Source organism: Myotis yumanensis, unplaced genomic scaffold, assembly GCF_028538775.1.
Source record: "Myotis yumanensis isolate MYYU_CA2020_CCGP unplaced genomic scaffold, mMyoYum1.0.hap1 SCAF_16, whole genome shotgun sequence".
In the NCBI taxonomy this organism is placed as follows: Eukaryota; Metazoa; Chordata; class Mammalia; order Chiroptera; family Vespertilionidae; genus Myotis; species Myotis yumanensis.
In genome coordinates this window covers 19,599,993-19,613,467 of record NW_027223767.1, presented here as the reverse complement: position 1 = coordinate 19,613,467, position 13,475 = coordinate 19,599,993, and the positions used below count along the sequence as shown (strand labels likewise).

The window sequence follows — 13,475 nt, the reverse complement described above, 5'->3', positions numbered from 1 at the left end:
GGTGACCATGAAGGGCTTTGAACTGAGGAGTTCGGGCTGTCCCTTGAAGTGAGTGGGGAACTGTTAAATTTTGAACAGGGGAGAGAGTGTTGGATTTGTCCTCGTAAGCGTTGGTGAGGGTAGAGAGGAGGGTGAGGAGTGGGGATAGTTCGGGGTGTGGGAGATGAGGAGCGGGAAGAGGGAAGAATCTGAAATGCCGCCCGGGTTTCCCACCTGGTTGATGTGGCATAGAAGGTTGAGATGTTCAGGAACCAATCAGAGAGACAGGTCTACCACCCAGACCTCACCCTGGAATGTAAATTAGATTTGGGAGAGGGAGCAAAGTAGGAGTGACAGGCGCCTGGGGATCACCAATTACCCCCACTACTTCATTATGAACAATTTCACACATACTGAGAAGTTTGAAGAATTGTATAGTGAACACCCACATGCCCATCATTTAGAGTCTGCAATTACCGTTTTTCTACACTTGCTTTATCACACACCCATCCATCCCTCTGAGCACCACCAACCCATCTTACTTTTCATGTGCTTCAGAGTAAGTTGCTGACATCAGTGCACTTTACTTCAGCACATAAGCATGCACATCATCAGCAAGAGCTCAGTATTTAGTGAAATGCACAGATCTTAAGGGTACCGTTTGATGAATGAATCCACCTGTGTACCCCGAGTCTCTGTCAAGGTACAGAACACTGCCCTCGCTGGTTCGGCTCAGTGGATAGAGCATTGGTCTGCGGACTGGAAGGTTCCGGGTTTGATTCCGGTCAAGGGCACGTGCTCGGGTTGCGGGCTTGACCCCCAGTAGGGGGCGTGCAGAGGCAGCCGATCAGTGATTCTCTCTCATCATCGATGTTTCTATCTCTCTCTCCCTCTCCCTTCCTCTCTGAAATCAATAAAAATATATATTTTTTAAAAAGATACAGAACATTTCCATCACCCAGAAAGTTCCCTGTGCCCCCACTCCCAGAAGCAACTACTATTTTTACTCTCTTTCAATCATAGATGAGTTTTGCCTGTTCTGGAACTTCGTGTAAGTGGAAGCATACACAGGATATGCTCTTTGGTGTCTGGCATCTTTCGCTTAGTGTGAGTCGGTAGGAGTCATTTCTGTTGTTGCATGTATCGGCGGTCTGGCTCATTGCTGAGCACTATTCTGTTGTAAGGATATATAAGGAATACCAATTTTTAAATATATTTTTATTGATTTTTATAGAGAGAGAAGAAGGGTGAGGGAGAGGGAAACATTGATGAGAGAGAACCATTGATCGGCTGCCTCCTGCATGCCCCCTCCTGGGGATTGAGCCCCAAACCCTGGCGTGTGCCCTGACCAGGAATTGAACTGGAGGCCTTTCAGTGTATGGGATAATGCTCAACCAACTGAGCCACACCGGCCAGGGCAGGAATACCAGTTTTTAAAGGGTGGGCAAAGAGACTTAGAAGGAAACGTGAAGGCAGTAGGAAAACCATCTGGATCAGTTACAATTAGGTTTGACTGCATATAACATAAAAACTAAATAGCAGTGTCTTAGATAACGGGTTTTTTTTTCCCTCTGTCATGTAAAATAAGTCCAGAGGTAGACAGTCCTGGGGTGATACGGTGGTTCATTGTGCCATCGGGGGCCCAGGCTCCTCACTTTCTCTGCAGCTATCTTCAGTGCTGGCTTCTATCACCTTCAGTGCTTTCCAAACTAACAACAATAGGGGGAAGTATGAAGAGGACCACAAACTAACAAACAAAACGTACCTTTCAGCCAAAACAGTCTCTTTTAGCAGCCTTTCTCAGAGCTCTACACATCTCCTTAGCCAGAACTTAATCAATGGCCCATCCCAGTAGGAAAAGTAGTCTTGTAGCGAGCGAGCCACTGGGCACACGGCCACCCTAAATATCATGACACTTATGTTACTGGGAGAGGGAATGGATATTGGCTGTCATCAGCCTCCTGTGCCTTCTTTCTTTTGAGACCTGGTGGCCAAGCCGTGGTCCACTCAGCATTCCCATCCGTGGCCTCTCATCAACGGAAGCCCATGCTTGGCGGGTTTCCACCCTCCCACCTCCCCAGGGTGCCTTCCTTCTCTGACGGTTGGTTTCTCTGCCTTTCCTGTATCCCTTTTCCTGGTGGGGATCTCCTGGGCCCTGACCCTGGGCTGTCAGGATCTATGGAGGGTGCAATGAGTGGGGGAAGTATCAAGGAACATTTGCAGAGAGTTTTGGGAGCACTTCCCTCCACTCCCGAGCCTCCCCCTCCTGTAGCTAGCACCTCAACTCTGAGGCACCTCTCCTGTTCCTCTTTGGTCAGCCTCCCCTGACAAGGAGGGCCATATCGGATTTCTCTGGAAGGTTAGGGATATTCAGAGGGAAAGAGATGGCATCTGGAGATAAACCGATAGGCCTGGGTTCAGATCCTTTCTGGGCAAATCTTCTCTGTGACCTTGTCTGTAAGTTGGGGATAGTAAGAGCAGCCTTGCAGAGGTGGCTGGGAGGTGAGAAGAGCAGGAGATGCAGGTGCCTGGATGCCACTCTGATGAGGCTGAATTGTGCACACAGGAGGGAAGGCTGGCAGAGACCTTCCCGCCCTGCTGGCGCCCAGCCAGCTGCAGGCTGCGGTGGAGGCTCACCACCTTCTCTATTGTCCTTTCTTCCTCTGCCCTTGGGAAAGGTCTTGAGAGTCAGGGATCTGGTCCTGTGACCCCCGGGAAGTGGTCAGTGTATAGGAGGGTCAGTGTGGCCTGTTGGAATCTGAACTGCTGGCCAGGCCAGGGTTCACCATCACTAACACTCCTGGCCTTGACTCCAGGAGTAACAGGGCAGCCTGGAGAGATGACAGGTAAACATGATGTTTCATTTCCTCCTTGTGCTTTTCCAAAGCGAGTAGGTCTCAGCAGCCAGCCAGCCCCCTCACGGCACCAGCCTCGGGAGGACTGGACGCTGTGGCTCCTCTGTTTCCCTCCGAACCCCTGGAAATAGCAGAGTTGGCTCACTCCCCGCCAGCCTCAGACATAGGCCCTGTGTCCTCCGGGGCCGGTGGAGCCTATGTCCCGGGTACGTGGCCTACACACAGCTCAGCGGCCGGATCGCTAGGTTCTGTGCTGCTTCACACGCGTGCCTACCCTGGGAAAAAAAGAACAGCCATGTCCCTTGACAGCTTAATGGGCTGTCAGCACAGGGACTGGAGAGGAAGTCGGCGGGGACAGGTGCCGCGAGGCTGGGGAAGCTCTCAGCTGCCAAAGGGCCAGATTGCACTGAGGGTGGCTGTGGCCAGGCGCCCTGGTGACCTGTTGACACCATTCTCAGGCTGCCGGCTGCCCTGGGGCTGGTGTTATGATCGAAGAAGGGGAGTGGGCCCCAGTGGAGGACTTGGCTCAAGCCTCAGACCTGAGATGGGGCAGTGCGTTCCTCTGCTCATTCATTCTCTTCGCACACATTCTCCGAGGTCCTGCTGCATGTCGGCCCGTGGGTGCTGGGCACAGAGTGATGACTGAGACACCCAGTCCTGCCCCAGGGGATTAGGGTCACATGGGCAGGATTCACAGGGCCACTAGGAGGCCCTGAGCTGTAGGAGTTCTGAGCTGGGGCGCCAGGGAGCTCATCCTGGAAGAAGTAACATCTGAGCAGGTGATGGGACAGGCCCAGCCAGGGGCTGGGAAGGGGGCGTGTGGGAGGGCCCCTCACTCTGCTGCAGGAGAGACGCCCCACTGGTGGTTTGACCAGAGGCCTTTCTGAGGTGCTGCCCTGCGTCCCAGGGCGGGGGTGTCTGTGCGTGGGCTCTGCAGCCTAAGTGGTGCTGGCAGCCAGGGGGGGTTACAGCTCGACTCCCCTAGTCTTTTCTTCCCTCCTTCTCCCAAGGAAGCCGGCATTGAAATTGTAGAAAAGCTGGCTTTTAGGAGTCTGTGCTCAATCGTGTCCCTGCCAGGTCTCGGTGCCGCCTTCTCGCCCACGCTCTGCCAGCCTTGGGCCCCGTCCTGCACCAGGCCTTGTTCAGCGGGGTTAGGGCTCCCTTGGGTGCCATTCCTCAGCGCCCCACCCCGAAACCGGCTCTGCGCCCCCTCTCCAGGGGAGCTGGCTCCGCATACAAATGGTACCTTAGGAGGAGGGCTCAGGAAGTGACATCGCTTGGCCCGCCCCCACCTCCTTATTCCCTATAAAAAGCAAAATGGTGACTCAGAGAGGAGAGTTGGAAGCGTCCTGCCTCCCGCTCCCACTGTTAATTCTTAAGACTTGGAATTAGGCAGGAGGCAGAGGAAACAGCAGCTTGAAATACGCAAATACGCAGCTGACATGCTATTAAGCAGGTGGCAACAGCGCAACCGTTCCTCGCCGGCTCCCAGCAGCCCCTGAACTGCTGGCGCTGCCCAGCCCCGCGCGAGGGCCCGGCCCCCTGTGCAGCCCCCTGGGCCGGGCCGTGGATGCTGCGGCCAAGAGCATGGCAGCCGGGGGCCGCCGCCGGCGCCCACTGCGCTACCAGTCCCTGGCAGCCCTGGTGGAGGACTCTCAGTGGCCTTTCTTGTTCCTTGTCTCAGACTTCAGCTACGGGGCAGACGACTACGACGCAGAGGGGAATGAGGAGCAGAAGGGGCCCCCGGAGGGCTCGGAGACCATGCCGTACATCGACGAGTCGCCCACCATGTCGCCCCAGCTCAGCGCCCGCAGCCAGGGCGGCGGGGACAGCGTCTCCCCCACCCCACCTGAGGGGCTGGCACCTGGGGTAGGTACACCTGCTTTTCCTTCGGGGTTTGGGAAGAGAGGGCTGTGAGGTAGAGGGGAGGCAGGCACGGGAGTCCCAGGCCAGGCTCTGCTTGGGATGCTGCTGGGGACATTCGGCACTGGCTGTTTTGGGTGCCCTCACCATCTCTTTCCAGTCCTGGATGCCGCTCAGTCTAGGCTCCCCTCCCACAGCACCTGCTGCTCTCTCTGCCGCCTCTACCAGCCATCTGCTCCCCTGCCTGCTGGACACCCTCACCTCTTCCAGCCTCTCCTTTGGCACCTCTAGCGGGACGGGGCCTTGGGGAGGGCACAGGCTTTCTCTCTGGGCCGGGGCTGGACAGTGGCTGCATGTGTGACCTGCCGGCTGTAAATGTGCCAACGCCAGCTCAGCAGACCAAGGCGGTGGGGTGGAGTGGGCTGCTGCAGTAGCATTTGCTGAGGTCCACGGGCCCCAGCAAGCCCTCTGGAAGGGAACGAGCTCTCCTGGTGTCCGCCTCAGCTCTTGCCGACTGACGGGAGCTCTGTTCCGAAGAGAAGCATGCACAAGGAATATTAAGTCTGTGCTCCGAGACAAACCCCGGGGCACAGAAATGCGTGGAGGTTTGCAATCCTTGTAATCAGTGCTGTTCCTGGCCGCAGGCACCGGCTCTCTCTGGGCCCAGCTTGTGCGCGTGCGTCTGAGGCACATGAGCAAACGAGACAGAAATTCCTGGGGGCTGGTATTCTGAAGTTGGGGAGAATCAAAGCCGCTCCTCCATTTGGGGGGGGGGCACTTGGAGTGCCTGGTCCTGCCGAGGAGAGGGCTTGCTCAGCTGTGTTTGGTGGGGGGTCCCCTTTCTTCCCTCTAATGCCCCCAAGGAACAGTCGCTGAGATGCTGTGAGATACTTGTTCCCCTCCTACAGAGCCCAGCACCCCTCACCCCACCCTGCAGCCAGCCAGGGAGGGCTACCTGGACTCTCCCCCCCCCCTTCTTTTCCTCCCAGCCTCCCTTGGCCACCCTCCACCCCTCTGCCAGCTCACCCCCCTCTTCACACACCGGGGTGGCTGTTATAGCCTTTGGCAACAAGGGCCTTGGCAACCGACTTCCCACTTGGGGGAAGCCACATTGTTGCCATGGCAACAGAGGCCCAGCTCAGTGGCTGCCAGGCAGTGCAAGTTTGGGAAGGGAAGGGTGGGGGCAGGTGGGAGGTGGAGGGGATGGGGAGGGTGTTGGTCAGGTCCAGGCCCCCCATGGCCAGCATTCTGGTGTGTCGCTTTGTGGTCCTAGCAAGGGTGGTAGGGGAGAGACAACCATGTTGGACATGGAGGCAGGATTTTTGCTTCTGGTGGAAGAGAGTATTCTGGGACCTGAACTGAGGCCACCCAGGAAAACAAGGGGGAGACTGGCTTTCCGTCGCTGCCTTTAGGTCTCTCATTACAACAGGGCTCAGAGACACTCCCCCTCCACCCCGATTTCCCACTGTGAGCAGGTGCAGGGGGAGCTGCTGTAGGACACAACCCAGGGCTAGGGATGCTGACTGAGAGGAGAGCGTGTGGCCAAATAGAACCACTTGCTGAAGAGGAAAAGTGTCTTTGCCATTTCCTTCTCCCCTCCCTGCCTTCCTCCTCGCTTCCTGTCCTGCTTCCTTCCCTCATCACATGACCACCTGGCAGGAGTGCTTGTCCATCAAGTTTTAGGTTCCCTGGTGAAAGGTTGTCAGGTACCTTTCACTCTCCCGTGAAACAGGTCACAGGAACGTGAAAGAGATCACAGGCATCATGGGAGGGGCCCCTGCCTGGAGCTCTGAGGCCTCCGGGCAGGGACTTCCTTCAGCTTGTGGCTGCCCATTTTGCTTGGTGGCTCTCGAGGGAATAACTTGGTTTGAGGACTTTGAAATCCGGAGATGCTATAGTGACAACTGACTGCAGTGCTCGGGAACCAGAGGGTTGAGGTGAACACCATTGGCTGGAAGTCGTGCAAGACGGGGGTGGGAGCATCTGTCTAGCTCGGGGAGCTTGTGGGAGATTCCAGCCCAACGCACCTCCTGCCTCCCCACCTTCCCTCCTGGAGTTGCATGTGTTGTCCTTTCTACTGTGTCACTGGCCCCATCTAGTGGACTCAGCAAGTATTGCTATTTACACTGTGGTGCTGGAGTTGACAACCTCTTCCTGTGTACTTTGGGGAGCAGTTCCAGTTTTTTTTAAAAAAGAAGAAGACAAGGAGGAAGCAGAAGAGTGAAAAGAAGAAGAAAGCAAGCCAAGGTTTCTGCTACTTGGCTCAGCTCATTTGGCAGGCAGGTCCCCTCCTGGGCAGGCTTCCTGTTGGGGCCTTGGGCACCCAGGGGACTTTTAGACCAAATCAGATGATCGTTCTAGCCTCGGGCAGTGGGGCATTCCACACCCAAATATGTACTCCACCTTGTGCCTAGAAACCCAAAGTTTGGTCTTTGTGTTAATCAGGATTCTCCAGAGAAACAGAACCAATAGAATACAAGAAAGAGAGAGAGAGAGAGAGAGATTTTTATTATAAGGAACTAGAGGCCTAGTGCACAACATTCATGCACTGGGGGTGGGGGGGGGTCCCTCAGCCCGGCCTGTGCCCTCTTACAGTCTGGGGCTCTCGCAGTCTGGGACCCCTCGCTCCTTACCTCCCGCCACCGTTGCTACGCTCGCCAGCCCTGAGCCCAGCTTCTGGCTGAGCAGCGCTCCCCCTGTGGGAGCACACTGACCACCAGGGGGCAGCTCTTGCATTGAGCATCTGCCCCCTGTTGGTCTGTGCACATCATAGAAACCAGTCATTCTGTCATTCGGTTGATTTGCATATCAGGGTTTTATTATATAGGATTGGCTCACTCAGTTACGGAGGCTGAGAAGTCATAAGATCCGCAGTCAGCAAACTAGAGACCCAGGAAAGCTGATGTATAGTTCAAGTCTGAGTCTGGAACCAGCAGGGCCAATGGTCTTTGACTAGGAAGCCAGCAGGCTTGAGACTCAAGAGCAGCCGATGTTTCAGTCTGAGTCTGAAGGCTGAAAAACACCCATGCCCCAGCTCAACAGTCAGGCAAGATGAGTTCCTGCTTACTCAGCAGCCTTTTAGTTCTATTCAGGTCTTCAACTGATTGGACGAGGCCCACCCACATTAGGAAGGGCAGTCTGCTGTACTCAGTCACCCGAGTCACATGTTAATCTCATCCAGAAACACCCTCACGGATACACGCTGAGTAATTTTGTTCAAATGCCTGGGCCCCCGTGGCACCGTCAGGCTGACACGTAAAATTAAACACCACAGTCTGATTCTTCCAACAGCCCGGAGAATGGAAGGAACACGAGCTCTGAACACATCTGCTCTCTCTAGCTGTGAGAGGTTGGGGGAGTGTCATAGCCCCTCTGAGCCCCCGTTTTCTCATCTCTAAGTAGGACTAACTGCCCGGCCGGTGTGGCTCAGAGGTTGAGCATCAACCTATGAACCAGGAACTCATGGTTCAATTCTGGGTCGGAGCACATGCCTGGGTTGGGGGCTCGATCCCCAGTGTGGGGCATGTAGGAAGCGGCTGATCAATGATTCTCTCATCATTGCTATTTCCCTCTCTCTCTCTCTCTCTCTCTCTCTCTCTCCCTTCCTTTCTGAAATCAGTTTTTAAAAAATTTTGAATAGACTAACTACCTGAGAGGATAGACTGGGCTAGCTCAGGTGAGGCCTGCAGCATTGGGCCCGGCTCCCTGTGGGTGCTCAGTCCTTGGTGACTGGGGTCCACAAGACTTTTCTCATCGGCTTTTAGAGGAGTGGGAAGCCGGGAACTAAGCAAGGGCCTGGTCTGATGAATGTTTGCTGGACAGACAGACTGAATCTGCGTTAGCAACCTCCCTTCTGGGGTTGGATCGGTCCTGCCCAGTGTGGCCAGATGAAGACAGGTCTCCGTGGTGTTGGCAGGACACACACGCTTCACTCCCCAGCACTCCCCTGCAGCCTCGCTCTTCTGCGCAGCACCCCCCACTCCCAGTGTGAAACCTGAAGCCCTGCCTTGCAGATACCTCACTCTCCCCAAGCCCAGGGCGAGCAGAGCTTCCTGCAGGGCCAGACCACTGACAACTGGTGGTTCAGTTCAACTGAGAGTGAGCCCTGGGAGGAGGAGCAGGCTCTGCAGCTCAGCTGACGCGGGGGTGGAGGGGTACACCCATCCCGCTGCCGGGACCATGGTCTTACAGAAAAGCTTGCTCCCCACACACAAGCTATGGAGTCCTTAGTCTACCCTCTTGGGAGGTGCAGTAAAAAGGGGCCACAGGGGAGAGAGAAACGCTGGGCATTGTCTCGAGCTGCCCCTTTGGGCTGTGTGACCTGAGGGATGTCAGTCACCCTCTCTGAGCTGGGTTGTACTCATCTCTAAAGTGAAGATACTGCACATTTCCTCCCTCCTGACCTCACACAGCTGTTGGGAGGCTTCCCTGAGGCAGAGCGCTTTGTGAATTGTCACGTCTGCATACAACTTAACTAGGAATTGCTCAGTGTCAGACTCATTCTGTAGTTCCCGTGATGCCCACAGCAGGTCCAAAGGGGTCTAATAAAAGGCTGCACTGAGCGGTTCCGACTCCAACTTGCAGGAAAATCCAAAGATAAGGATGGGCGACCGCCATTGTCATCCTTCTCATCTCCCTGCCCTTCTCCTCCTTCTCCTCCTCCTCTTCCTCCTCATCACAAGTACTTAGATTTTCGCTGAGCCTTTTACATGGGTTGCCTCATTTGAGGCCAACCACAACCCGGTACGGTAGGTACAGTGATCATCATTTCACAGTTGAGGAAACTGAGGCTCCGAGAATGGACTTAATTTGCCCAAGACAGGCCCGTGGCCAGACACTGAGACTCGGTCTTTCTGACGCTGCCGTCTGTGTGGTGCTGCCAGGTCCGCTCAGACACCACCTCCCTTGTGAAGCTTTTACCGCCCATCCCTGCGCCCTTCCCTGTCTGGGAAGCACAAGCAGTTACTGCCCCGAGCATCCCCGTGGCTCTCGACAGCAGCTCCCAGGAGGGCCCCTCGGGGTGCTCCCCTCGTGTCTGTGGGAGGGAACTGAGAAGCCCTGGGATGGCCAGGGAGGAGGGAGGGAGGGAGGGCAGATGCAGGCTTAGGGGGTGAAGCTGGGGCAGACCTCTTCTTTCCCTCGGTTCCTGCTGAAGACTCGGGGTTTGAGATTTGAGGTTACAAAACCAGGAGTTTGCACCCAGGTGAGTGGAGAAGCCCCGTGGAGGGCGGGAGCCTCTGGGATTGGGTCCCAGGCTGCTCCCTCTCCGTGCTCCAGGCCTGGGTTGGAGAGGTTATCGGCTCCTGTGGGCCTCCTGCCTCCCGCCATTTCCAGCTGCCGCTGGAATCGGAGACACACTTACTGTCCTCAGGCTGCCACCTCCTGTCTGAGCAGCCTTGCTCCGTCTCTCCCTTTCTGGATCTTTGACCCTCGCTGCAAAGGGGAGACTAACTGGCTCCTTCGTGCCAGGTGCTGTGTGAGAGCCCACGGGCCTCATTGCCACCTAACGCCTCCAACCACTTGGGGAGCCAGCCACGTAGTTTGTAGATCAAGGCGGGGGGGGGCGGGTCCTTAGCTTGTCTGAGTTGAGAGGGAGGTAAGCAGGGAGACACAGTGCCCTGGTGGCAACCCTCAGCTCCATCGAACACGGGCCCCCCTGTCCTCTCTGGCCCACCCCCGCTGCACCCCTGGCTGGAGCTGGTCTTCCCTGGTGAACCACACCTGGCCCACCGGGAGCCTCCCCGTCTGGGCTCTCCCGTAGCACTCGCTGAATGCTGGGCACTGTCAGAGCACTTCATAGGTATCGACTCATGGAGTCCTCACCACAACCTTGTGAGGGAGGCGCCATCATGGCCCCGTGTTGCAGGTTATGGGGAGCAAAGATGTCGCACAACCCTGCTAAGACCCCACAGCTGGTTAGTAGGTGGGGGTGCTCGAGCAGCCAGAGCACCCTCGGAACCGCTCCCTGGGTGGGAACCTAGCTCTTCAGGAGCCCTGGCTGCTCTGGGACCTTCCCCATCCCTGCTCTAGTCCCTGTGGCTCTGCTCACAGTGGCATTCCTGCCGGCAAAGGACTCTCCTCTAGAGGGCGCCACCTTGGGGATTCAGGGCACCAAGAACCCATTGCTTGGAAAGAGGTTAGAGTTGCCTTGAGCCCTTTCCCACTTGGCCATATTCTGCCCTCCCTTCTCCCTGGCCCCCTGAGGGTGTTCCCTTTAAGCCCACCTTGCTGGACACCGACTTACCACCAGGTGTGTGAGCTGAGGGAGGAGGGAAGTGCTGGCCCGCTGTGTTTGGCACTGACTGGTAAATGCTCCCCCTCCTCCCTCCTCAGCCTGGTTTCTGCTTCCGGAGTGTGTCTAGAGCCGGCTGTGCTCTGGGGGTGGCCGGGTGATTCTTTGCTGTGGGAGCTTGTCCTGTGCATTGCAGGGCGCCCAGCAGCTTCTCTGTCCTCAGCCAGTAGTGAGCCCCTGGCTGAGGCCACTGGTCTAGAAGGAGGTTAGAAAGGCGAGGGTCTGGGAGAGTAGTCCTGGGGGGAAGGTCCTTCAGGGACACTTGGCATTTACCAAGTGGGGGAAGGTGGGTGCGCAGAAAAGACGTATCCAGTGGCAGTGACCCCAGGAGGCTTACGGGCAGGGTGAAGGCTCTCCCAGGGGAGGTAAGTCAGGGCATTCTGGTTGCCGAGATGTTCTCTATGAAACCAGTTTCTGTTGATGTCGGATCCTAGGGCTAAGGCGGAGCCAGCAGTCACAGAGTCCTAGCAGGGCTAGTGGCAGGGAGAGTGTCTGGGCAGGAATGGGAGGGGACTGCTTACTCTACGCCCTTCTATACTCATTGCATTCAAAGTATTGCCCTATTAAAATGAAAGAAAACTATCCTGTATTGCCCTGGAGGACAGGATAAGAATAGAGTTAGCATGAGGTAAGATTTGAGTAAATATTAAGGATATTTCAAGTGTTAGAATTGTCCACCAGTGGGATAGGTAATCCACTTCCAGGCCTTGGAAGGATTCAAGCAGAGGCTGGTGACCAGGTAGAGAGGAGACTGTCTCTTTGGTAGGACTGTGTGACTTCGGGTTCCCTTTAGCCCTAGGAGCCCACATCATCTATACTAATAAAAGGGTAATATACTAATTAGACTGGACATCTTCTGAACATCCTTCCAGATGTCCTTCCGGACAAAGCCACGGTGGTGGGGGCTGAGGCAAAGGCAGTTAGAGGTGACCAGGCTGGCAGGGGAAAGCAGTTAGGGGCGACCAGGCTGGCAGGGGAGGGCAGTTAGGGGCAACCAGGCAAGCAGGCAAAGTGGTTAGGGGCGATCAGGCAGGCAAGCAGGTGAGCGGTTAGGAGCCAGCGGTCCCGGATTGTGAGAGGGGTGTCCGACTACCAGCAGTCGGACATTCCTCGAAGGGTCCCAGAACGGAGAGGGTGCAAGCTGAGCTGAGGGACACCCCCCCTCCCACCCCCCGGGCATGAATTTTGTGCACTGGGCCTCTAGTATGTTTTTATAAGAATCACCCACCTAACCTGGGCCCTTGAATTATCTCCTTGGGAGACCCTTTGCCTCACCCTGTAAGCCTCCTGGAGTCATCTCCACTTGGCCATAATCTGCCCTCCCTTCTCCCTGGTCTTTTCCCACTTGGCCATAATCTGCCCTGTATTTTCTGAGCATCTACTTTGTGTGTTTTTTTAAATATATGTTTTTATTGATTTTATAGAGAGAGGAAGGGAGAGGGAGAGAAACATCAATGAGAAAGATTGGTTGCACTTGCATACCTCCTACCAGGGACCGAGCCCACAACCCCAGCATGTGCCCTGAGCAGGAATCGAACCAGTGCATGGGACGATGCTCAACCAACGGAGCCACAGCAGCCAGGGCTAAGCATCTACTTTTTATGGTTCTGGATGCTGGACTTTTTATGAACAGGGTTTGCCCCTTTCCCGTTTGTACACACACACATTCAGCGAGAGAGACACACAATTCCTCTATTTCAAGCCATTTGTGCAACAACCTTGAGAGATGTAGTCCAAGTCTGAGAGGGGAGTCATGTGACTTCAGGTGGGGGGAATCGAGGAGGAGAGCATGTAGGAGGCAGCCTCAGAGAGTAGGCAGTGTCCTGCCTGGGCTCTGGTCAGGAAGGGCATTCTAGATAAAGGCGTAAGTTCTGGAATGTGGAAAACCTCTGAAGGTTTGGTCCGATATGACTGGGGGAATGGGCTCATTGGAAGAGGTGGGAGGTGTAGCTGGGAGTGGGCTAGGGCTCCCCCTGCTGGGCTCCCCCACCACTGCCAGAGAGGAGAAGAGCTGGTGCCTCCTGAGGGCTTGACTCATGTGCACTGCCCTCTGTGTACGAGAGCTCACTGCAGCCCTGGAGTTGGTGCTGTAATTATTGTACAGACGAGGGAACTGAGGCCCACGGAGTTTGAATGCCTTGCCCAGGGTCACACAGCTGGCAAGAGGCAGAGAGAGGATTCAAATCCAGAATCCAGGGGAGTTTTTTGGTTTCGTTTTTGTGTATTTGTTTTACTATACAAACAGCGTCATGTACTGGCTGATACTCAACATTTGCTTCATGTAATTGAACTCTACTTCACGCTTTTTGGAATGACTTCTACTATCACAGAGAAAGAGCAGGCAGAGGGAGGAGCACAGTTATCAGGAAGTGGATGAGTTTGATTCCATCTGCGGCTGCAGCCAACTCGGCCTGCCCCTGGCACTGGCCCATGGAGGTCAGTTCTCGTTGGCCCAGGGTTTACTGAGCTCCAGAAATTCTAGAGGT

At 55.5% G+C, this 13,475-nt stretch overlaps 1 protein-coding gene across 3 annotated transcripts in view; it reads left to right on the top strand.

Moving 5' to 3' along the window:
• Positions 1 to 13,475, top strand: part of ABR (ABR activator of RhoGEF and GTPase) — a 188,960-nt gene that overhangs the window by 79,283 nt on the left and 96,202 nt on the right. For all 3 annotated transcript variants that reach the window (XM_070393446.1, XM_070393447.1, XM_070393448.1), the window contains exon 2: positions 4,519 to 4,703. In XM_070393446.1, the coding sequence (XP_070249547.1) occupies positions 4,519 to 4,703 (185 nt within the window). The remainder of the gene's footprint in view (positions 1 to 4,518; positions 4,704 to 13,475) is intronic.